Below are 24977 nucleotides of genomic sequence, written 5' to 3'. Positions count from 1 at the left end.
CAGCACTTCCAACCCTGATCAACCTGCTGGCCTGCAGAGACTAACACCGGAGTTGGGGGTACTGCCTGAAGCAGCCACTTGTCCGGCTGAGGGGATCAAGGCTCTTGCCGCCAATCTGAGATGGTAGCTTATCAGTACACACCAACTGACACGCTTTAGAACTCCTTTAAATTTTGTGAAATTTTCAACGTTTTGAAACACTTTCTGATCTACAATGGTCTCTTAGGGAGTGAAAAGAGAATTGCCAAAGTTAAAGTGACAAGCTGGGTGGGGTGGAGGCACAGAGCTCAGTGGAAGCCAGAGCCTTACATTCTGAAGGAAGGCCTGAGCCCTTACTTTAAAAACAAACAAACAAAAGAAATGTCTGTAGTCCTCAAACTGGAAAATAAACCAACACATCTCATGAGTGGCAAAGGCTTGGGTCTCACCAGGAGGGCAGCAGCACACATTCAGGCAGAGGCCAGAGGTGGTCAAATCTTGAAATTTTATTTAAAATTTGCTGAGAGCACTTTTTTTGCAGTATCTGGATTTCAGTCAGGTAGAATTATTTTTGGAATCACAAGGGGTGGTTTTAAATCTGGGGAGAGAGGCCATCCTCTGAACTTCCTCCTGATCCAGGCAGTCCTAAGGGTGAAGAGAGGTATCAGAGTTCCTTTGCACCGGTTTCCTGCTGCCCGGGGAATAGATGAAAAGGCACAGGCTACCCAGCCGCCCTCTTCACCTGCATCTTTAAAGCAGGAAAAAGGCCAACCACTATGCCAATGTAGCCTGTGACACACTCTAAGGCAGCGTTTTAACACAGCTTCTGGCTGAAGAAAGCAAGGCCTTGGAGAAATCACAAAGTACAATCCACATGGCAACACAGTATTGTTTTGTTCTTGGAATTCTATCCTCCACATGATACAGTCATGAATACACAAGCAACCACTTGCCCTGCTGCCCAGCAGCACACAGCCACAGGGAAGTTGTTGGAGCATGCTCTCTGCAAAACAGCCATCAGGTCATGATGTTGAAACCACCAGCTGTATCTACACTCTGGGTGGCAAGGTCTTCAATGACTCCAGGTGGAGGAATGGGATCCGGATGGTGAGAAACAGAGTCCCTAGCCACCTCTGGCTTGGACAGGCTGCCGTCTCTTACCACTACAGTCTGGGAGGCTGTGAAAGTTAATGGGATGAAACCTTGACTATCGGCGGAGAGGAGTATCCAGTGGGAAGCTACAAAGTAAATAAACCACAACTTAGCCGACCATGCAATTCTAGAAGGATAAACACATAACTGCAAACATACCTTGCTACTATTGTTAAGTCTGGCTCTGCAGCTCTAGCACCGTGTAGCCCAAGGCTGGCCTTACACTAGTAATCAGGACTCAGCCCCGAATGCTGGGACCACAGGTGCACACTACCACGTTGGGGCTAACATTTTAAAAGTGAAAAACAGAGGTTGATATTAAACCTCATCCTACACCTCTAACACTTTTCAGAAAATACGGAGGTCAAAGAATAGAGTTGTACTTAGGGTCAGGTCACATGGCAGCTCATCAAAGACAGTCACCTCAAGTGGGGTCATTCTAAGCTAAGAACACAGCTTTCCTCAGGACTGACATTTATAATTTATTATTTTTATTTTATGTACATTTGGCATTTTGCCTGCATGTATGTCTGTATGAGGACCATGGATCCTCTGCGACAGTTACAGGAGTTACAGACAGCTGTGAGCTGCCATGTGGGTACTGAGAATTGAACCCAGGTCCTCTGGAAGAGCAGGTGGTGCTCTTAACTACTGAGCCATCTCCCCTGCCCGAGGCCTGACATTTATCATATGGTGCTGTGCATGCATACAAACTTGTGAGTGTACATCATATATACATATTAGGATGTTCACTAGTTTCTCCAGAAACTTCATGAAGAAGATTCACTCTACCAAGGAATTTTTTATTCTGGTCTCCAGAGTGAGTGCCAGGATAGGCTCCAAAGCTACACAGAGAAACCCTGTCTTGAAAAACCAAATAAATAAATAAATAACCACGTTCCACAAGTGATAACTAAGGCCTCAGGCAGAGCTTTAGTGTAGCCTGTCCTTCCCAGCTCCCCATTTCTTTCACACAACACTGCAGTGCTTCTCAACAGCTGCATTTGATTGCAACAGGCACACTGTTACAATCCAGTAACAACCCAGCTCTACCTCTTTTTTTCCATTTCATTTCTACTTTTTAAAAGATGTGCATTTTCCCAGTTTGGCATAAGTTCCTTTAGGAAAGGACTCATTTCAATGGGCTGTAGTTTCTCTAACAGGTCTGGGTATATGGTAGGTAGGCAATGTGTCATATTTATTAACTGTTTTGTGAATTACTGAATGTTCGGACAGGATCATTTGGATGGGAGAAGGAGAGGATGCTCTGACTCTAACATACCGAGAAGCATTTCGACGAGGTAGAGGCCAAACATCTGCTGAACTGTGCTGAGCCTTAGTTTGCCATCACAAAGAAGCACGGCTCTTTTTTCCTCAGGACCCACAGAAGGAGGTTTCTTCAAGCAGAAGTAAAAAATGGTTAACTGATGGTCCAAGCAATGCAATGACATTCTTAAAGACAACATAGAGTCTTTAACGCAAAGCTCTATGAGTTTGAGGTTAGTCTGATCTTCAAAACAAGTTGAGGACAGCAGGGTTACACAGTGAGATCCTGTCTCAAAACACAAACTTTTTTTTTCCCTTGATTTTTCGAGACAGGGTTTCTCTGTGTAGTTTTGGAGCCAATCCTGGCACTTGCTCTGGAGACCAGGCTGGTCTCGAACTCACAGAGATCCGCCTGCCTCTGCCTTCCAAGTGCTGGGATTAAAGGTGTGCACCACCAACGCCTGGCAACACAAACCTTTTTTTAGTCATGAAAGAGTGAAGTCATTTTAGAAGTGATTTAAAATATACCTAGAGAAAAATACCTTTAAATTGTTACAGTTCTACCTTAAGACACAGTATAAACCGAAAAGCATAATCATGAATGTAAGTATTACTTCTAGGGCCAGGCTTGCAACCAGTTCTATGTCAACTTGGCACAAGCTAGAGTCATCAGAGAGGAGGGAACCTCACTGAGAAAATGCCAAGCCTATAAGGTATTTTCTTAGTGAGTGAGTGAGTGAGTGACAGAGGAGGGTCATTGTAGGTGATGTCATCCCTGGGCTGGTGGTCTTGGGTTCTATAAGAAAGCAGGTTGATCAAGCCAAGACAGCAAGCCAGTAAGGAGCACTCTCCATCAGCTCCTGCTTCCAGGTTCCTGACTTGACTGCTTCTGATGATGAGCAGTGATGTGGAACTGTGGGCAAAATAAACCCTTTCCGGGCCCCAGGCCCACAACCCCTCTAGAAACCCACTTCCTCAATAAAAATTTGGATGCTGAAAAAAAAAAAAAACAAAAAACAAAAAACAAAACCCTTTCTTTCCCAGTTTGCTTTGGATATGGTGTTCTATCACAGCAAAAGTTTCATTACTAAAATACTAGGCCAGTAACATGGCTCAGTGGGAAAAAGCACTTGTTACTTAGGTCATGATAACCCACGTCCGATTCCTAGAACCAAAGGTGGAAGGAGAGAACAGGCTTTTTTTTTTTTTTTTTTTTTTTTTTTTAAGACAAAGTCTCACTATATAATTCTGTCAGTCCTGGAACTCACTCTGTAGATCAGGTTGGACTTGAACTCACAGAGGTAAACCTGTCTCTGCCTCCTCAGTGCTAGGACCACAGGTGTGTACTACCTACCACACCTGGCTTCTGATTCTTGAAAGTTGTCCTCTGATTTCTACATGCATGCCATGGAACATGTATGCATACCTCACACATGCACATTCTATACAAACACACAAAATAATAGATGAAAGTTATTGCCGATGCATTACTCAGGACTATTATTTGGAACGTGTACTTGGAGAACAGTGTTAACAATGGAACTGGACAGCAGGTTTGTGGAATGGGTCAGACACGGACAAGTACTGCACTTTCTCTCATATATGGAATCGAGAGGAGGGAGACATGTTAAGTAGAAGGGGATTGTCACAGGAAAGATAATGGGGATCAGGGAATGGGGGGAGGGTTCGAGGAAGGCTTAAAATAAGTAATAATGAAACATTATTTTGTATAATTAATATACACTAATGAAAAAAGCATAAAGCAGTCATGTGTCTAACGCATTTTGCTGTTAACATTAACATCACTATTTTGTTTGAGTTTCAGACTCACACCGTGATGACCTTGACCATATGGAATGTCACTACACAGGTTGATTATCCCTTATCTGAAATGCTCGAGGACAGAAGTATGTGTAATAAGATATCTATCTAAACATGAAGTCATTTATGTTTCATGTGCACCTTAATAAAAAGTAGAATTTTTGTTTGTTTTGTGATAGGGTCTAGTTCAATTCATGCTCCTGGCCCCAAACTTCTGGGTCCCAGTTCCACAACCTCCTCAGTAGATGGAACTACATGCAGGAGTGAGGAATGTACCCAGCTTTCTTTCTTTTCTTCTTTTTTTTTTTTTTAAAGATTTTTATTTATTTATTATGTATACAGTCTTCTGCCCGCATGCCAGCAGAAGGTACCAGATCTCATTCAAGGTGGTTGTGAGCCACCATGGTGTTGCCAGGAATCGAACTCAGGACCTCTGGAAGAACAGTCAGTGCTCTTAACCGCTGAGCCATCTCTCTAGCCTTCTTTCTTTCTTTCTTTCTTTCTTTCTTTCTTTCTTTCTTTCTTTCTTTCTTTCTTTCTTTTTTCCCCGAGACAGGGTTTCTCTGTGTAGCTTTGGAGCCTATCCTGGCACTCGCTTTAGAGACCAGGCTGGCCTCGAACTCACAGAAATCTGAGTGCCTCTGCCTACCCAGTGCTGGGATTAAAGGCGTGCGCCACCAACACCCGGCTTGTACCCAGCTTTCTAAGCACAGTATTCTCATCTCCCTTGTGATGTAGAATCATTGTGTACCTGGTTGGCTTCGTTTCCCCAGTGCCTCAAGGCCTTCAGAGCACGGGAATTATAGTCATGCACAGCCACACCTAGCTCTGCAGGTAGCTTAAACAAAATTGTTATTTCATTTGTATTGTTTGTTTATGAGGTAGGGTCTCATGTAGCCCAGCTGTCAGCAAGTTCATGATGTGACACTAAACCGCCCATTCTCTATTTCCACCTCCCGGGTGTTGGGATTACAGCTACAGCCATGAAGCCTGGTGTGTAACTGGATTTGGGCTATGTCCAATCACATGAACAAAGGTATGGAATTTTACACTTACATGGCAGAGTTTTGAAATTTAGGGCATTTCAGACTTCAGATATTTGGATTGAGGATACTCAATCTGTTTAGTCTAATTGTTTAATCATTTTTAATTTTCTTTTTTTCCTTTTTGTTTAAGATTCATTTTTATGTGTGTATGTTTTGCTGCATATATGCCTAGTACCATATATGTCACCTAGTACCAGAAGAGGTTGGAAGAGGGCATTATCCCCTGGAACTAGAGTTACAGGTGCTAGGAATAACTCTAGTCCTCTATAAGAGGAGGGCATGCCTTTTCTTTCTTTGTTTTTAAGACTTTTTTTTTGTTGCTGTTGTTTTGAGACAGTCTCAATATGTAGCCTGGCCGTCCTGGAACTTGCTCTGTTCCAGGCCAGATCCTCTGTCTTCCTGGGACTTAAGGTATATGCATGCTACCATGTCCAGCCTAGTTCATGCTCTTAACCACTACCTGTTCTGCTTCTAACCACTTTTTCCAATACACGTGCTATGTAAATAAATGCCAAAACCAATGGTATCAACTGGACAACTCTCCTCAGCACACACAAGGCCCAGAGCTGGTTCCCTAGCACAGCGTAAAACCAGGTGTGGCGGTGAACAGCTGTAATCTCAGCCCTTCAGAAGTGAAGGCAGAAGATAAGAAGTTCAAGGTCATAGTCTGTGGAGATGGCTGAGTCTCCTGCAAAGTATCACCTGCAAAGGCACGAGAACCTGAGTTTGAATTCCCAGCACACATGTAAATAAAAGAGCAGGGTACATGCTGGCTGGTGATTCTTAGAACTCACTGAGAAACCTGATCTCAAAACATATGGTGGAAAGCAACCTAAGAAGACACGTGATGTCAGCTTCCCGCCTCCAGACACACATGTACATGGCCTCCACCGGCACATGCACACAGCTCACATGAACATACATACGCCACGCCACACATAAGAAGTTCAAGGTCATCCTTGAGAAGCTAGTCTGAGCTACAGGGGACCCTATCTTAAAAAAAAACAAACAAAGCCAGGCATCGGTGGCACACGCCTTTAATCCCAGCACTCGGGAGGCAGAGGCAGCGGATCTCTGTGAGTTCGAGGCCAGCCTGGTCTCCAGAGAGAGTGCCAGGATAGGTTCCAAAGTTACACAGAGAAACCCTGTCTCAGAAGAAAAAAAAAAAAAAAAACCAAACAAGCAAACGGAAAAACGGTAGAGATACACTCTTCAAATTTGTACTTCACTTCTGGGAACTAATTCAGCAAAAACAAAGGTATCAAACCAAATTAACAAATAGCATTATTTGAGGTACCCAACTGAAATCAAAGCTGACTAAATATGCATACTCAGATTGAGGTACAGTGCATCCCATGACTCCAATGCTGTCAAACAAGGACAAATCACTGTATGTGTCTATGTACACAGGGATCTGTGTTTTATATGTGTAGAGGCAAGTGTGGGAGTATCCACATTAGGCTGCTGGTGAAAGTAAGTGATGGACAGGGTGGAGCAGAGCTAAATGCAACATGAAAAGAAGTGTCCATGATAAAAAAACATGGAGATGAGCCATGCGGTGGTGGCATACACCTTAATCCCAGCACTCGAGAGACAGAGGCAGGTGGAACTGAGTTCAAGGCCAGCTTGGCCTACAGAATGAATTCCAGAACAGCCAGAGAAAATATACAGAAAATCCATCTCAAAAATACAAACAATAATCATAACCCCTCCCCGGAAACATGGAGATGTAGTTGCATGTGCATGTGTACGGATGCATTCAAAACTTTTTTTCTTTGGTTTTTAGAGACAGAGTTTCTCTGTCACTTTGGTGGCTGTCCTGGAACTAGCTCTTGTAGACCAGGCTCAAACTCAGAGCAATCCACCTGCCTCTGGTGGATGGGTCTAAAGGCGTGCGCCACCACTGCCCGGCCATTCAAAACATTTTAAATCATCATCATCATATCACACACACACACACACACACACACACACACACACACACACACACACATAGGGAAGAGGTTTTCACAATGAAATGACATACTTAAACCTATTTTTTTTCCTAAATATAAGTCACCTGAGTGCAGTCATTAATTTCCACACCAAGGATATGATAAAATCATGCTAAACCTGGTGTGTGCACTTCTGCAAGGCTAGCATCCAACCAAGGTGTGCAGCTTGCCTGGGATGTAGGTTGTACAGGTGGCTGAGCTTTTCTCAGAGCCCCCTCCTTACTGGACTCAAGCTCTCCCCACACAGTGGAAGTTCCTCGAAGGAGATGTTACCTGGTAAATGAGGTGAACAAAGGAGGGATCCTGAGAGAGTGGATACATTGGGGAGCACCGCTTCTCCTTGAATAGAAAATCCCTGAGTTCAAGAAGACACTCATGTATCCCAACCAGGTGCCTGGATAAGATGTCCAGCTCCCTGGAGAGTGGGCAAGTTTCCTTTTCTTGTTGTGAGTTCTCCCTTTGGAGTAAATTCGGTTCTGGGGTGCTGGTGTGGTCTGGTGTCCCGCTAGGTGTAGGTAATGCTGGCTGAAGCCAGGAGGGCCCGTGAGGGGTTTCCTGTACAATGGAGGCACTGGATGGAGGGGACAAGGGACTTCTAATCTCTTGAATAAGGGCTCTTCTGGACCTCCCACTCAGAGTACTGGCGTCATCTGTTAGCAAGAATCCTTGGCTCAGGGGACTCCACCCTGGGGAAAGGCTCTCAAGGAACTTTTCTCTGTTTGCTCTATTCAACAGGACGTTGAAGGCAGAGTAAGCACCCTGACTTTCAGTAGGCATTCCAGAAGTTTCTCTTGCCAACGTTATTTCTCTAAATACCAGGCGAACAGAGTACTGATCAGACTCTGAGGAAGGAAGGAATGCTGTCTCGGTGGGCTTTGGTTTCCCTACAGAAATTAATAATAATTTGTCTGTCAAGAAACATATGCCTTTTGGTCTTTCGTTACTCTCTAACTGAATTTGCTGAATGTTTGGCATAGAAGACGGAAGGACTGAATAGATAAGAATGATGTTACACGTATTGGAAGCCACGGCCACTAGCTGTGCTTTCAGGTTAAATGCTATTAAATCAGGAACCAGAATCCCCGGAATGGCGACCTTTTTTGTCATGGTGATTGCTTTCTTAAAGGTTACCAGGACCAAATGTGAAGAATCCTGACCAGTTCCTGTCAAGTAGTCCTTTTTACTTACACAGATAAGAGAGCCCTCCCTGGCTTGACATTGGTTGAAATGTATGTGAGTCAGATCCAGAGGATCTGAAGAGGGAGAAACCGTCACTCCAGAATTCAGTTCTCCAGGGGGCGTTTCACCCCCAGGAAGAGTTCCTACACCAGCATGGTTCCCATTAGTTGGATCATCAAAGGCTTCCGATGCATTTAAGCTGCAAAGCTTATGGAGTGGGAGCTCAGTGGTTATGGCGACATGTGAGTCCACAGTGGCTGTGATGGAGCGGATAGAGCGGTTCACTTGAAACACTGGGCAGAAGGAGCAGCTGAGAAGAGACTTGTGAGAACTGTCCCACATATACGAATGAAGGCTGCTGTCTATGGCCAGTACCAGCCTCTGGCCATCCAGGCTCCAACATGCACAGTAAATTCGGCCCTTGGTATTGATGTCTACTTTTACTCTGGAACCATCTCGGTGAACATTAGGAAAAATGGAAGCATCCTGTGCCGTCAACACAGTAAGGATGGCATCTTTTGGGTGCCACACACAGCCCTGAGGCAGGATAGGGAGTGACTCTCTGATTTCAGAGGTCTGAGACAGCAGCCATTTGCTGGATCCCGAAATGCTGGGACACAGTTGCCACACAGCAACATGCTTCTTATGCTGGATGGCAAGCAGAGTGGGTATGTGAGCTGTGCTGAGTGGAGCCCAGGAAACCCCACAGACATATTCAAATTTCCCAATGACTTGGGAGTCCCCAAACTTGGCCTCTCCTTTACGAAGCTGTAAATCAGTCAAGACTACCCGTCTGCCATCAGTCCAGGCCAGGCCGTGGGTTGGATGCACAGCCTGATTCAATGAGTTCAGTCCGGTCCTAAGGAGTTTTCCATTTCCCAACTCCATCCTTTCTGATAAAGGCTATCTGAAACCATAAAGAAGGAAAGTTACAAAAGGGCATGTGTTTCATGCAGTTAATGCCAGCACTCAGGAGGCTGAGGCAGGAGGATTTAGGTGAGTTTAAGACCAACCTGGTCCACATAGTGATTCCAGGACAGCTAGTTTTGTAGAGTGGAACCCTGGCTCAAAGGGGGGGTGGAGCTACATCCCGAAAGAAAAATCAAGCAAATTTGGAAGTTAGATTGGGACCTTTAACAGGTTAATTCTGTTGGGACACAGGAGAGCAACTTGTAAATTAAGAGATTATTATGCCCAAGTAAGCAGAGTGAGCAGCACCATGAAATAAAACTTTCTATCAAGAAAGGAGTATTTGGGGGGAGGGATAAAAAGAAAGGAGTATTTTTAGAACTGGAGAAATCTGAATATGTAATGTATATTAGAAGATATTGAGCTGGAGACATAGCTCAATGACAGAGCATATGTTTAGTATGTGTGAGGCCATAGCTTAAAACCCAGGCATGACACAAAGAATAATTAATTTGGAACTGTTAAAATTACAGCAAAATTGCCCAATAAGGTGGTGCACACCTTTAATCCCAGGTTTACACTGAGTTACAGACCAGCCTATAACATTAAGACCCTGACTCAACACACACACACACACACACACACACACACACACACACACACACACACACACACACACACTGAATTTAGATTTAGAGTTTATCCTGGTATTTTTAGCTCTTTTCTTACTTTCTCTTTATTTTTAATTTTATAGATATATTCATTTTATGTGTCTGAGCATTTGCCTACACAGATACACCATGTGTGTACCTAGTGCTTGGGGAGGTCAAATGATATCAGATACCTCGGAACTGGAGCTACAGATGGTTGCAAACATCACATGGATACTGGAACCAAACCCAGGTCCTCTGTAAGAGCAACAAGTGCTGTAAACCACTGAACATTCTCTTCAGGATCCCTTTTCAGTTCTCTTTTGGGGGTGGATGGCATTAAGACAGGCCTCTGCACAGCCTTGGCTGTCCTGGAACTTGCTCTGTAGATCAGGCTGGCCTCAGACTAACAGAGAGCTGCCTGCCTCTGCATGCCCAGTGCTTGGGATTAAAAGTGTGCACAACCATGGCCCGTCTTTTAATTTTTTAAAAAACTCCTTTTATTGATCTCAGTTTACGTATGTGTGCACATGCTCAAGTGTACAGAGGTCACTGGACAACTTGGCGAGTCCATTTTTTTCACCTCTACTATATGGGCTCTGGGGATCAAACTCAGATCTTCAGGCTTGGTAGCACCTTTACCCACCAAGTCACTTTGCCAGTCACTATCTTTTACTTGACTACTTTTTTGTTTTGTTTTTGTTTCTTGACACAGGGTTTCTCTGTGTAGCTTTGTAGTTCAGGCTGGCCTTGAACTCACAAAGATCCACCTGTCTCTGCCTCCTGAGTGCTGGGATTAAAGGTGTGCTCCACCACTGCCCAGCATTACTTGACTTCTTTTCAGAGTCTCACTCTGAAGCCCACGCTCACCTGGAACTCACTATGTAGTCCAGGCTGGCCCCAAACTCTTGGTGATCCTCCTACCTCAACCTTCTAAGTGCTGGGATTAAAGGTGTGAGTACCATATCCAGCTATTTGTGGTACTTTCAAGTTAGAATATGTGTAATTAAAAACTAAAAGTTACTTTTATTATCTAAGCCAGGTGGTGGAGGTGCATGCCTTTGGTCCCAGCACTCTATAGGCAGAGGCAGGCGGATCTCTGTGAGTTCGAGGCCAGCCTGTTTTACAGAGCCAGTTCTAGGACAGCCTCCAAAACAACAGAGAAACCCTGTCTCGAGAAAAACAAAACAAACAAACAAAAAGTCTATTATCTAATTTCCATTTTCTCTTCTATTCAGCAACTTGATGATTTGACACACATCTTCAGCATATAAAAACATACTCTGGACCTGAGTATGTGAGTCATTGGTAGAGTTTCAACCTTGAATGCTCAACCCTCAGTTCAATCCCTAACACCCTCCCCCAAAATTAAGAATAATGAAGTTCTTTGAAAGGGTATTAACAATACATTAAGGGCTTGTATTATTTGCTACATATATATATTTAACTTGGTCTCTTTGTCTAAAGGAGGGAAAGGCAGTCAGATCTCTGGGAGTTTGAGGCTAGCTTGGTTTACATGGTGATTTCCAGGCCAGCTAGAGTTACATAGTGAGGTTTTTTTTTTTTTTAATTTTTTTTTGTTTGTTTTTTGTTTTTCGACACAGGGTTTCTCTGTTGCTTTGGAGGCTGTCTGGAACTAGCTCTTGTAGACCAGGATGGTCTCCAACGCACAGAGATCCTCCTGCCTCCGCCTCCCGAGTGCTGAGATTAAAGGTGTGAGCCTCCTTTAGTGAGGCACATAGTGAGATCTTGTCCCCCAAAGGGAGCCGGGCATGAAAGAGTCTGAATGCCAGAATAATGGAGTGAACAAACAGTCAGCAAGATGGCTTAGTAGGTAAAAGTGTTTGCCTCAAAAGCCTGATGACCTGAGTCCAATCCCGGCCTTCCACAAAGTGCCAGGATAAACCAACACATAAAAGCTGTCCCATCCCCAGGCGGTGGTGGCCCACGCCTTTAATCCCAGGACTCAGGAGGCAGAGGCAGGTGGATCTCTGTGAGTTCCAGGCCAGCCGGGTCTACAAAATGAGTTCCAGGACAGCCAGAGCTGTTAGAGAAACCCTGTCTCGAAAAACAAAACAAAACAAAACAAAACAAAAAAATTCTCGTTATTGAAAAAAAAAAAAAAAAACAAAAAACTCAGAAAGCTAGCAAGACGGCTTAGCAGATAAATAAGGGTTTGTGCACAAGCCTGATAGATACCTGAGTTCAATCCCTGGATCCCACAGAGCGGCAGGAGAGAACCAATTCACAGAAGTTATCCTATGACTTTCAACCATGTCCCAAAGCAAGTGCACAAACGCTGGGGCAACACACACTGCCTCGAGTCCAAGGTCAGTCTGGACAGTGAGTTTCAGGCTAGCACAGGCAAGCAAAACGATACCCAATCTCAACAAGACCAAACTAGACCAAAACAAAACAGTAACAGCAACAACAAGAAACCCTCTGCCTCCCCAAAAGGATGTAAGACAGAGAAGTAAGACAGAGACAACGTTTTGGCTACAGCTTATCTGACTAACCGGTTACAGAGCCTTCTGCAATTAACCAAAAAAACTCAGCTACTGTGATTTGTGACAGAACTTCTCAGTTCGAGTTGCTGAGGCACCTCAAAGTTCGTAGACGACTTTACCCTATTACAAATTAGGCTAAATTACCAGAAGTACCATTCATGAGTCCCAAGGGATACATTCACTTGTTAAAAACCCATAACAGCCTGGTCCTCAACCTACTGTCCCTCACACACCATCCGCCACGTACTCCTCAACTCATTCATCCCCACGCCTGCATCCCTGGGCCTTACGTGCCCCCCATCTCCTCGCCCAGCCCCAGCCTCCCTACAACCACCAGGCGTGGCCGCAAAAGACACGAAATACCTTGGTCTCTCTGCCTCCCCGCCCCACACATAAAAATCGCGAGGTCGGTTCACATCACAGCACGGGGGATCAGAAGTCCCGGGCAACTAACGGAAGCCACGGCCCTCGGGCCTCGGCAATGCCTCTAGTCTATTGGCTATTGGGTGCGTCACGTTAGCAGCGGGTCCTTCCGCTAGCCAGTAAGCGAGAGTTTTGCCGCAAGGGTTTCTGGGAGTTGTAGTTCCCGAGAAAACCACCGCCCGTAAATCTTCGCACTCAGTCTTAAGCGCTTCAACCCCTTCTCCCTCGCACGTCTCATCCATTCTGTTAGAAGAGGTTGTTAAGAAGAAATTGAAGTCCTAGGGTCAACATGGGTCAATTGGTCTTAGTTTGGGAGCGGGGAGTCAGAGACTTCCCTTTTAAAATCGCGTAAAATATCGCTCCCAAAATGTAAATAGCACCCATTCACCCGAAGCCGCTTCCTAGGCCTGCCCAAGTCGCAGATCTGTTGTACCCCTAATCAGAAAGTACCTGCTCGAGGCCATAGCCAATAGGGTTGGAGGTCTCAAGCTTCTGCAGCCCTTAAGACTCTAAGCCACGCCCGCGGGGTTTTTCAAGTCCTGATCTGCACTGTAAGGTAAACCATCTTTCCTGAGCGTCAACTTCAGTCCTCTTTCTGCGACCTAGCCACGTGGAAGAGTGGAGTAGGGAAACGCCTCAGGTTCTAATTCTGGGCCTTTGGATAGGTCTTTTTCCCATATTCACTTCCCAGTCGTCTCTTGTCAGAAGCAACAGGCCGATTTTTGCAGAAAGGGTGAGGGGACGTTCTGAAAGTGTCCTCCAGCCTTCAAGAAAACGCTACCTCCTAGGAACTGTGGATGTAGCCTCTTTTTGTTTAGCGTGTGTGAAGAGGCCCTGACTTCCCTGAGTTCAATTTCCAGCACCACCGAGGTAGAGGAACCAGAAAGGACAAAAGTATCTTTCTAGATTCCTGTCAGTTTTGGATAGAGGTAAAGGAATTCATTCATTCCTGCTCCAAGCTGTAGCTATATCCTCAGCTAGGACCCGCAGCACAGCGATTCTGCTTTAATTCAATTTGGAATCCCCAGGGAGCAATCCTTTGCCTTGAAAAGTGAGACCCCAATAATACCTGACTCAGAACTTTGAGGTATATTGAATATGGGTGTAAGGTGTTTGGGGTAAAATCATCAATTATTGGTTTCTGTCCCTCCCTCTGTTCTACTCCTGTAGACTCGGGAAGCCTAGCCAGGGTTAGTTATCAGTCTCGGATGCTTCCGTTGTACTCTAAACCCCATGGCACTGAGCACATGTATTTAAAGTGTTAATTACTGGTTTTCCCTCCTAGTCTGTAGGACTGAGTGGACTCCCTGGAGCTTTGCACCGAGTGGGTGCTAAATAAATATGCATTGAACCGATGGATGGATGGATGGATGGATGGATGGATGGATGGATGGATGGATGGATGGATGGATGGATGTGTGGATGCGCTAGTGCCGGCACGCCTCGTTCACCACCCTCCTCCCTCGGCCAGGGGGCTTAATGGTGGTTAGTCTGGCCAGGCTCCGGAGCAGCCACGTCAGGGTCGCTTCCCCCGGGCCCCGCCCCGGCCGACCCCACCTTGTCGCGCGGCTCCACCCCGTCGCCCCCTTCTCGGCGGCCCCTCCCCGCGCAGGTCCTGACTCCAGCCGCACCTCCTCCGGCTCTGCAGTGGCGGCAAGAAGGCGAGCCGGAGCGCCTGCGGGGTCGGGCCTGAGCCGAGCCGGGGTCGGGGCAACCGCGAGGACCCCCCTGGAGGCGGGGCCTGTGGGACCGCGATGGGCGTGGAGATCGAGACCATCTCCCCGGGAGACGGTACCGGGCAGCGGGGCCGGGGAGGAGGAGGGGTCCCGGGGCGGAGTCCGCGGGCAGAGGTCTGATTCCGAGGTGACTCCGGGGACCTGAAACGGGGTGGGGAAGTGGGGGAGAGATGCGCGCTTCAGGAAGAGACCCCCACCCCGATTCTTGGGGACAATTCTCCACCACCCCCTTCTGCGCCCGCTCACCTTGGGGAGTGAAGGCGGCCACCTTGGGGCCAGGGGTCTGCGTCCGGCCACTGTCCAAGGCTGCAGTTTATGCCGACTTAGCTTCAACCTCTGCATTATCGCTGTTGCTGACTTACCAGGTTCGAATTGCATCTCGCTTTTCCCTGTCCGACACCAAGGATGAACCCGCGTCGGGGGTCTCTGCTGCACAGGAAGTCCCTGCTAACGCGCCCCACCCTCTAGTTCTCTTGTCTGGCGGCCCCCGGGGCTGGGCAGCGGTAAGCTGTAGAGTGAGCCAATTTGGGAGCCTGCCACTCCTTTGGCTGCTTTTGCTTATTTCATCCTCCGGTCCCACTCAGGCTTCCTGGTCATCTGCCCATTACCATGTCCTCCAGAGTAAAATTTCAAAACGCAGCCCTCGGACCTGCTGCTTGACCCTCTGGACAGTCCAGGGTGCCTCAGTCAGCAAGCCCAAAACAGAACTCATGTTCCCTAACTTTGTTCACCCCACAAGTCTTTCTCTTGGTTCCCTGTCTGCTGTCAAGAGAACCAGCAGCGAGATTTTTCAACTACTTAGAAAACTGGGTGTAGATATTCAGGGAGTAGCCATTTCTTCCTTAAGCAAATTGTAATCCAGACCCCAAAGCCACACCCCAGGTCTACAGTGTTTAACAAGCAAACTTGCTGGTAGATATTGCCATGCTCCTCCCCAAAATTGAAGGGCTTCTTGGTTTCGAAATACCAGCGACTACCCAGCTCACTCCTTGGGTACGGGTTTCTCTGTCCATGCAAAGAACTGCAGTGCTAAATCAAGGGGCCTTTCCCAAGCCTTGTTGCCCACACAGCCATCTCCCCGTCTTCATTCTCATCTCCCTGTCTTCCATTTGACTTCTACTCCTCACTCTCCTCATTTTCTCACCTATCTCCTTTCCAAATGTAGATCTTAACAGGCCCCTCCCACAGGCAGAAAATTATTGAGAGATGCTTCCCCCTACTTCTGCAAGCAGTCTTCCCCTTTGGTGATAGATAGGGGGATAGTGATCCACACTCATCCACACTGGCAGATTCTCTTTCACTACAATCCCTGCACCCACAACCAACTTCACCAAGCCACCTGCAGCTTGTTAAACACACACCCCATTTAGCAAATATTTACGGAACATGTGCTGTGTGCTGGACCCCAGGGTAACAGGGTGAAACCAGTGGGTTCCCCTGTGACTGGACTCTAGGACCCTAAGGCTTTCTCTGCTTTGGGTAGAACCCAAGGCCTTGTGGCATGCTAGGCAACTGCTGTATGTTGAGCTACATCCCAACAATGGATTCCAGGCTTTTGAACAGCTCTTACAAGTCATTCTGTTTCCCAGATCCCTTTACATATCCAAACAGATCCCTACTCATCCTTTAACATCTGATTGAACTATTTCCCATGATGCTTTTTCTCGTCCCCTTTGCTCCCTTTGGTAGGCTCTTACAGTCCACTATCATAATACAGCCTTGGGGCTTTCTGTTCCACTCCATTTGTTTATTCAGTGTCAGCTCTGCCTCTACCTTCTTGCAGTAAAAACTTGCATGTCTAATAGGCAGCTCAAGATTGCCACCCGCACAAATCTGTTCCTTTCCAGTTTTCTCATCTCCCAAAACAGCTCTGCCACCTTCCAATTACCCAAACCCTAAATTCAAGCATCGTTCTTGAGTTCTCCTTTTCCCTAATCTGGTGGTGAGGCAGGTGGTGGATCCCATCCATTCGCATGTCCTTGTCAGCCCTGCTTCTCTTCTCTGCTGCCACTACCTTAATTCATGCCATCATTGATTTCTTGTCTAGATTATCACAACAGATGTCTAACCACCCATCCCACTTGCAGCAGCCAGAGGGATCTTATAAAATCTTAATTTGGATTAGGTCATTCTCATGCTTTTAAACCCTTCAGTGGTTTCCTATTGCACTTAGTATTAAACCCATTTCTGCAAGCTGTGTGGCACGCCTCTTTCACATTCCTCTCCTCCCTCTCACTCTGTTCCCTTCTGTTCTGAAAATACAGCAATCCCTTCCTGCTGCATGGTCTTTGAGTTGACTCCTTTCTAAAGTACCAGCGCAAACGTCACCTTCTCCAAAATGCCTTCCTGGAACACCCTTTCTGAAATTGCTGGCTCACCATGTCTCTCTGAGATTCATCAGTTTGTTAATTTTCTTTAGAGGTCTTATAACTGTCTACAATTATTTATATGAGCATTGCTTGTCTCCCTCTTTTAGAATGCAAACTGGGGAGATGGCCCAATGGGTAAGAGCTCTAGCTATGCAAACATGAAGACTTGAGTTTGAATCTCCATCACTAAAAAAGCTGGATGTAACTGCAAATACCTGAAACTCCAGCACTGGGAGGAGAGACAGGCAGATCCTGGGAGCTCCATGGCATAGCTTCTGGTTCAGCGATTGGCTCTCTCTCAAAGAAATAAGTTTGAGGGGGATTGAGGAAGGCACTCAACATCTTTCTCTGGCATCTTGTATGCAAGTTCATGGGCATGTACACCTGTGTACACAAATGCATGCAACACACACACACACACACACACACACACACACACACACACACACACACAAAAGAAAGAATGTAAATCCCAGAAGACCAGGGAACCTGTCTTTATTGTTCTCTGCTGTAACTCTGGCATGAGACACCAGTCTGGTCATTATCGATTATTTGTGAATAATTGCATTTATTCATCCTTGATGACACTCATGACTCTGAAGCAGTTGGGGATTTATGTTTCTACTTCTCTTCTTCATGGGTTCACATATTGCTCTGTCTCTGGAATCTACTTGAGGTCTGGCGTGAAGGAGGCTGTTCATGAAAGCTTGTAGAATAGAGAAAAGTCAACTGAGCAGTAAAAAGTGATGGGCTTTTTTTTTTTTTAAACTAGTAAATTGGACCAATAACATAAAGTTCAAATACAAATCAGAAAGGAGACATTATTACTCCTGGCTCATCCAAGGCACAGAGACAGGCAGCTCTGTGGTAACTAGGGAAAAGTGAGCTAGTCAGGGTCAAAATCAAACTTGGATGTGTCAGGTGAGTTTTCCTAATTCCCTAATCTTTATCTGCCTTCCTATCTCCCACCAGGAAGGACATTCCCCAAGAAGGGTCAGATATGTGTGGTGCACTACACAGGTATGTCTCATTCCCTCAGCCCTGGTCCAAGCCTGCCTCTCCCAAGGCAGGGTTATCCTATAAGCTTCTCTCCAGGGGTTTTGCCCCTAGATCATCCTCAAAGCCCAAGGCAGTTTCCTATGACCAATTTTACTTTTCCCATCAAGATGGTCTATGGTGCCAGCCTCCGGTAAATTCAAACACCTCCAGTTTTATTGTATTCTGGCCTTCCTGCTCCTGTCTGATGTTTCAAACTTATTCTGAAAGATCTGAGCACCCTTAAAAATCCCCCTTTTTGTCCTGTGTTTCTTCTTTTGTCCACCCCTCCCCGTTCCACTGCAGTGAGAGGGATAGGGGTGGTGGAAATGCTGTCTCCAGGTGCTGGGAGAATCCAGAGGAAGGTGCCATATCTCTGCTGTCTCTTTTTGGATGCTGTGTGTTTGAAGGCCCATGGACCAAGGGGCATTCTGTATTTATTTATTTTATTTAATGTGTATGGGTGTTTTGACTGCATTAATGTGTGTGTGTGTGTGTGTGTGTTGTGTGTGTGTGTGTGTGTGTGTGTGTGTTTGCCTGGTAACCCTGAAGGGAAGAAGGTGTTAGAGCCCATGGAACTGGAGTTATGGATGTTTGTGATCCACCATGTGAGTGCTGGGAACTGGACTTGGATGCTTTCGAAAAGCAACAAGTGTTCCCCCCAACCCCCACCTAGTTCTAGTTGAGTTCTTTAGGACTGCTGGCAGGAGGATTACTGGCAGGTGTTTGCTCTAAGAGGTGTGAGGACTCTGCCTTGTGACTCCATTCCTAATGTGGCAAACTCTATGGGTGACAGCCATTTAGCATACAGCAAGGCCAGCTTAATTCCTGGGACATATTCAGATGGGGCCATTTTTAGCAGTTCTCTAGGCCAGTGTGAAGCACCAGACTGGCTCTAGCAGATGATGTGGCTGTTGTATCTCCAGTCACTGATGTCAGCACACCCAGACTGCTTTATCTCCTGGTGATGTGGCTTAATTACCCTGGGGCCTCTGGAGCCTCTGACCAGGGTAATTGATTTGTCTGTTCTACATGTTGTGGACAGACTGTTGTTGATCAAGCTAATGAAACCAAACATCTTTTTGCAAAGTATATACACAGAGTAGGCAGTGTGCATTAAACACATCAGCTACAAATGGCTCTGCTTTAGGAGAAACCGTATTATCAAACACAGTAGGAGACCGCATGTATGAAACTTCTGGCAAACTTTACAAAAAATGAAATATAAGCTGGCCCTGGTGGCTCACACCTATAATAGCCACACTTGGGAGGTGGGGACAAGAGGATCAAAAGTTCAAGGTGAACCTTGGCTACATGGTGAGTTTGTGTTTGGTCCCTGCAGAGGCCCGGAAGAGGACATTGAATCCTCTGAAAACTGAAATCACAGACTGTTGTGAACTGCTGTGTGAGTGCTGGGAGTTGAACCCAAGACCTCTGCAAGAGCAGCCAATGCTCTTAATCCCTGAGCCATCTCTCCAGCCCTGATGTTAATCTTTCAATAGTTATCTTTTGAGTAGAAGCTCTTAATTTTCATGTCATACTTATCAGTCTTCTCCTGATGGCTACCTATCTTTCTGTGTTCACCTCAAGAAATCTTTCACTATCTTATGAAGATAGCATTTATTCATGTTTATCACCTTGTAAAAATGCTGTTGGTGGTAGTGTTTGTTTTTCTTTTTTATTTCTTTTTATTTTTTTAACTTGAGACGAGATCCCATGTGACTCTGGTTGGCCTCAAGGCTGGCCTTGAACTCCTGATTCTCCTGATTCCACCTGAGGGTTGGATTTACAAGTGTGCACCATCGTGCCCAACTACTTTGTAGAAGCTATGAGTAGTAGTATTTCATGGTGTTAAGAATAGAAACTAGATTTTTGTACATACAGTGAAGTACTCCACCACTATACTGCATCCCAAGCCTGAGGTTTTATTATCTTTCATATTTAGGTCTATGATTCATCTGGAATTGGTTTTTGTATGGGGAGGTGGTAGAGGCTGAAGTTCAGATTTACCCCCATGTGGATATAGATTGGATCCAGCAATGCTAATCGAAAAAGTCATCCTCTATTTGATGTATTACAATGGCATCTTTGTAAAAGAAGTAAACATATTTACATGGTCTGTGTCTGGATTATGTGGCTTTGGCTGAGCTCACAGCAACAGATAACTGTGACATGGTTCCAAGTGGATTCAGCCTTAGGAAACACAAAGGCACTGGAGAAATGGGAAAGCTAGTCTATAAATGGACTCTGCACATGCACATATTCAAGTATGTATTTGTCCAAGTGCATGTCTGTGTGAATATATGCAGGTCTGTCGATCTAAATATTTTCTTAGCATCTGCTTGGCCATCAGGGCTTTTCTCCTGAGTGTCTGTGTGTAAGTGCATGTGAATATGCATAAATTTCTCTGTGAATTTGAATATCTTACCAACTGTGTATCTGCATGTATTTTTGTGTGAGCTCTGTGGCATCCATCTGTGTGCATCTCTGGGTAGCCAGAAGGGTTTCTCCTTCACCACATTTAGAACTTGGGGCAGGAGCCCAACCTATCCAGAAGGTAGGTAAATAGGACTCTCTAGTACACATTTGAGTTGTAGGAATTCAGAAGTAAAACTGTAGCTGCTCAGACACTTGTAAGCTGTCAAGGCCTCCTGTGTTATGTATGGAAAATATAAGGCCCATTTCCCCGATAGCACACAGACTCAGTGCCAGATTGAAGTAAAAACCTGGTCTCAGCTTGGTGTGGTGATTTACACCTGAGATTCAGCACTTGGAAACTCCTAGAAGTTCCAAGGCCAACCAGGGCTACATACTGAGCTCCAGGCCAGCCTGGTTACAGAATAGGAAAGACCCCGTTGGAACAAAACAAAATCTGAAAACAGTAAGAATTCAGTTTCTGGACTTAGCAGGCCAGGTCTTCCTATGGTCCCAAATGATCTGTAGAAATCTTGGAACATCATGGTATTCAGATAGTCAAGTGGGGCTGGAGAGATGGTCCAGTGGTTAAGAGCACTGGCTGCTCTTCCAGAGGACCTGGGTTCAATTCCTAGCACTTACATGGTAGCTCACAGCCATCTGTAACTCTAGTTCCTGGGTATCTGAAGCCATTTTCTGGCCTCCAAGGGTACCAGGCACTTATATGTTACCCAGGCATACATGAAGGCAAACATCTAGGCATGTGAAATAAGATGAAAATTTTAAGAAGAAACTATGGTCTTTGAGCAAGAGTACCGATAAGCACTGGAAGTACTACAGCAGCTCCCGGTGCTTGGGCTGATGGGCAGTCACAGCATATGGATGTCAGGGATGACTGGGCAGTTGCAGCGAGAAGGTAAAGGATGATATAAATTGCCAGAGACTGCACTGGGGTGTTCCCGGATAAAACTACTGTTTGGACGTGAGCTATAAGCTACCAGTGTGCCCAAATCACCTTGTACTTTCACTGGCGTAGGGGATGATGTGATATAGTCTGATGTTTGGCTTTACATTCTCAGGAAGTTCTGACAACCTTAGGAAAGGACTGAACCTGAGACTAGAGTGCCCAAGGATGTTGCATGGAAAGTTAAAAAGTGTAGAGGAACTTGAGAATGGTGTGCTTTGAATAGTGAGGGAGAGGAGAAGTGTGGGGGAGAGAGAGAGAACTTGAAGGCAGGCATCATCAGTCTCAGGCTTTTGAATTCTGCTCTGGGAGCTGTTGTGTTCTAAGCAGGGAAGTAAATATGACCAGAATTGTGTTTAGAAGGGGAAAAAAATCTGTAGATGTAACAAGTGGAAGATTGGTGAGGAGTAGAAACACCGTTTGGGAGGCTGTTCCTGTCTACAGGTAAGACCTGGTGGTGACTGGGGAGACCACAGAGTGGTGGCAGCAGCAGAAATTGAAAAGGTAGGTGGATTCCAAAGAGATACAGGACTTGTTGACAGGCTGCATGTGGAGGTGAGGCAGTGATGGGTCCAGGTGTCCTGCTGATGAGGGTTCCTTCAGAAGAGGAATTCCATTAGACATGCTGAGGCCAGTTGTTAGTTCACTCTTTTCTACCCTCTTCTCACTCTGCTAGGAATGCTCCAAAATGGCAAGAAATTTGATTCATCCAGAGACAGAAACAAACCTTTCAAGTTCAGAATTGGCAAACAGGAAGTCATCAAAGGTTTTGAAGAAGGCGCTGCCCAGGTAGGCTAAGGATTCCAACTAAGGGTTTAAAGGAAGCAGAGGATGCTCACTAAAGGGGTTTTAAGGACTGGTGGATTTGAGTCCTCCACGTCCCCACACACTGCAGTACAGACCGCACACTGCCATGACTGTACTGCCAGGGTGCAGCAACGCCACCTAGTGCTCACTCCTGGTTCTGCCTTTCACCTCTTCTGTGGCTGGCACATCTGTGTCTCATCCCAAGCATCTCTCCTAGACTTGCTTGAGTGGGCTGAAAAGGTCAACAAGCTTTGGTAAGACAGCAAAAGAGCTAGAGATGGGCAAGCCAAGCAGTGCTTTGGTTTTTGCTTCTAAACATTTTTTGAAGCTATTTTAGACATAAAAATATTGCAGAAATAGCAGAGCTCCTATATAATTTTCACCAGCTTCTTCAAATGTTAACCTAGAACATTAACACCAATGCAATACTAACAAGTCAACTTACTCTCCCTCAATTTGGTAGGGAAGTCATAGGATGTCTCACTCCTGGAGCTTTGCCTTTGCTGCCTTGCTGTGGCTGTTAGTCACTGAATCTTTACTGATCCCGTTACAAGTGTGTTTGGTGCTGTTTATACATTCCTCTTTGGCTACTTCAGAAGAGGACCAGAAACAATTATGAGCAGACACAGTGTTCAGGCCATGCACTAGCTGGATAACCAGCAATGTCCGATGTTTGAATGAATCTGAGACTACTTTGTGGCTGCTAATTGCCCCGTAGTCAAGTCTACTTTGAGGTAGAATCTGCATGTTATGCTGTTAGCCTAACTTTAGTGAACCATGTGTAAAACTAATCTCAGATCTGGAATTACCATAAATATGGTTTGGGAAAAATGCCATAGTCACCTTACCTTTTTCTTTTAAATCAAGCTGGGTCCTCTTTCTCCTCTCCCCATCTGCCCCCATCCCTGCTAGATGAGCTTGGGGCAGAGGGTGAAGCTGACCTGCACTCCTGATGTGGCATATGGAGCTACTGGCCACCCTGGTGTCATCCCTCCCAATGCTACCCTCATCTTTGACGTGGAGCTGCTCAACTTAGAGTGAAGGCAGGAAGGAACTCGAGGTGGCTGGAGATGGCTCCTGCTCTCTGTCCTAGCCTGCTCTGCCACTGGGATGGCTCCTCCTACACAGGGCTCTTGATCAGTGTGCTGACCTCACTGCCCCTCGACATTGTCCATTCTTTCCGCCCGACTTGCTCTGTATGTGTCCGCCACTTTAATTATTCCCATATGTCTTTGCTTGAGGAAAGATCCATTTTGTGTGTTGCATGTACTAGCCATTCCTGATCAGAGGACACAGATCTTGTTTGCACAATCTATATTGCCTTACCTGTACTTAAGCCAGACATACAAGGTGCTCAGACATGCGCTGTTCACGGTTCCATGGAGGGACTTGAGCCAGTTACCTTTGCTGTCACTTTCTTATCTTCTGTTGGCTGCCCACTTTCAGCAGTGCCCTCTTTGGAAATACTATGTAAAATAAATGCTCCATGCTTGGCATCTTCCTGTCCATTGTGTTGTGGGAAGTTCTTTAAAGCCAACCGCCCTTGGTGACAAAGGAAGCTTCCTAGTAGTTTGCTCACCTAACTGTTCATGCTGGACTTTGTTCCATATTCTTTTGGTCTTATTTTGTTTTGAGACAGGGTCTCGGAGCCCAGGCTGACCTAGAACTCCTTCAGCCTCCTGACTACTGGGATTTACAGGTGTATACCACCCAGGTCTAGCTTTCCTTTTAAAATAAAATGGTCACAAATCCTCTAAGCAACTTTACAAATTAGCTATTACCCTACTAAACTCACCAGCTCGGAGTCTTCTGTGTAACCCAGCATCCTAGCAATCCCACATGGGATCTGATCTCCTAAGGTGATCCCATAACTTCATCTGTTTGCAGAGACTGAGGGATGAGCTTCCCTCACCTGACACAAACTGTGCATCTGAGCAAATGTTAAATATGTTAAAGGCTTGAAACCTTAGACTCATTCTGGGAAGTTACTTTGGAAGAGAATGTGTGGTTCTGAGGCTTGTTTTTATAGGCACCACTTAGTTACATCTAGATCTGCTCTTGCTCACCTTGAAGAGTTACTTCTGAGAACAATGTAGTAGAATGTGTGTGTGTGCCTGCACGTGTGCAGGTGTATATGGAGGCCAGGGGACAACCTAACTGTTAATCCTCAGGAGCCATCCATCTTGTTTATTAGTTTTTATTGTTGTTTTGTTTTTTTGAGACAGGATTTCTCTGTAGCTTTGGAGTCTGTCCTAGAACTCACTCTGTAGACCAGGCTGGCCTGGAATATACAAATATCTGCCTGTCTCTGCCTCCTGAATGCTGGGATAAAAGACATGCACCACCAACGTCCAGCTTGTTTGTTTACTTATCTACCTATCTCTTTTTATTTGAGACAGGATCTCACTGTACAGGCTGGCCTTAAACTCAAACTCAGAGAGACCTGTCTGCCTCTGTCTCCCAAGTGATGGGATTAAAGATCCACTGAAAAACATCATGTAGCATCCTATATATAGGATCCAGGGCCACCATCTGGGCTACTTTCTTTAACTCTTATCTCCAGGAAGTCATGGATAATTCCTCTGCTAAAGCTGAGGGGGTCATGAAAAAGTGGTGCAACACAACCATGAATGGAAAAGGGGCTGCCTTGCTTTTACTCATTCAGTCTGTGGGACCACAGTGGCCAAAGGATGCTGTCCCCATTCCACTCTGGGGTGTCACCTCT

General features: G+C 45.7%; 2 protein-coding genes across 4 annotated transcripts; one reads left to right on the top strand and one right to left on the bottom strand.

Annotated features, from left to right (window-relative positions):
- Positions 1–465: 465 nt before the first annotated feature.
- Wdcp (WD repeat and coiled coil containing) lies at positions 466–12988 on the bottom strand. Of its 2 annotated transcripts, none has more exons than XM_027424590.2 (4): positions 12867–12988; positions 7532–9344; positions 2414–2528; positions 466–1217 (listed from the first exon to the last, which is right to left on the bottom strand). In XM_027424590.2, the coding sequence occupies exons 2-4, from the start codon at positions 9323–9325 to the stop codon at positions 997–999; spliced, it is 2130 nt and encodes a 709-aa protein (XP_027280391.1). In that variant the 5' UTR covers positions 9326–9344; positions 12867–12988; the 3' UTR covers positions 466–996. The 2 variants fall into 2 exon arrangements, with proteins under 2 accessions (XP_027280391.1, XP_035303670.1); XM_035447779.1 differs by lacking the exon at positions 12867–12988 and adding an exon at positions 12196–12795.
- A 109-nt stretch (positions 12989–13097) lies between these two features.
- Positions 13098–23748, top strand: Fkbp1b (FKBP prolyl isomerase 1B). Of its 2 annotated transcripts, XM_027424587.2 has the most exons (4): positions 13098–13482; positions 18004–18051; positions 22122–22234; positions 23165–23748. In XM_027424587.2, the coding sequence occupies exons 3-4, from the start codon at positions 22124–22126 to the stop codon at positions 23291–23293; spliced, it is 240 nt and encodes a 79-aa protein (XP_027280388.1). In that variant the 5' UTR covers positions 13098–13482; positions 18004–18051; positions 22122–22123; the 3' UTR covers positions 23294–23748. The 2 variants fall into 2 exon arrangements, with proteins under 2 accessions (XP_027280388.1, XP_027280390.1); XM_027424589.2 differs by lacking the exon at positions 18004–18051.
- Positions 23749–24977: the final 1229 nt, after the last annotated feature.

This window comes from Cricetulus griseus, chromosome 7 (genome assembly GCF_003668045.3).
Source record: "Cricetulus griseus strain 17A/GY chromosome 7, alternate assembly CriGri-PICRH-1.0, whole genome shotgun sequence".
Classification (NCBI taxonomy): Eukaryota; Metazoa; Chordata; class Mammalia; order Rodentia; family Cricetidae; genus Cricetulus; species Cricetulus griseus.
The sequence above is the reverse complement of the archived record's forward strand: the minus strand, read 5'-3'. Positions and strand labels throughout refer to the sequence as shown.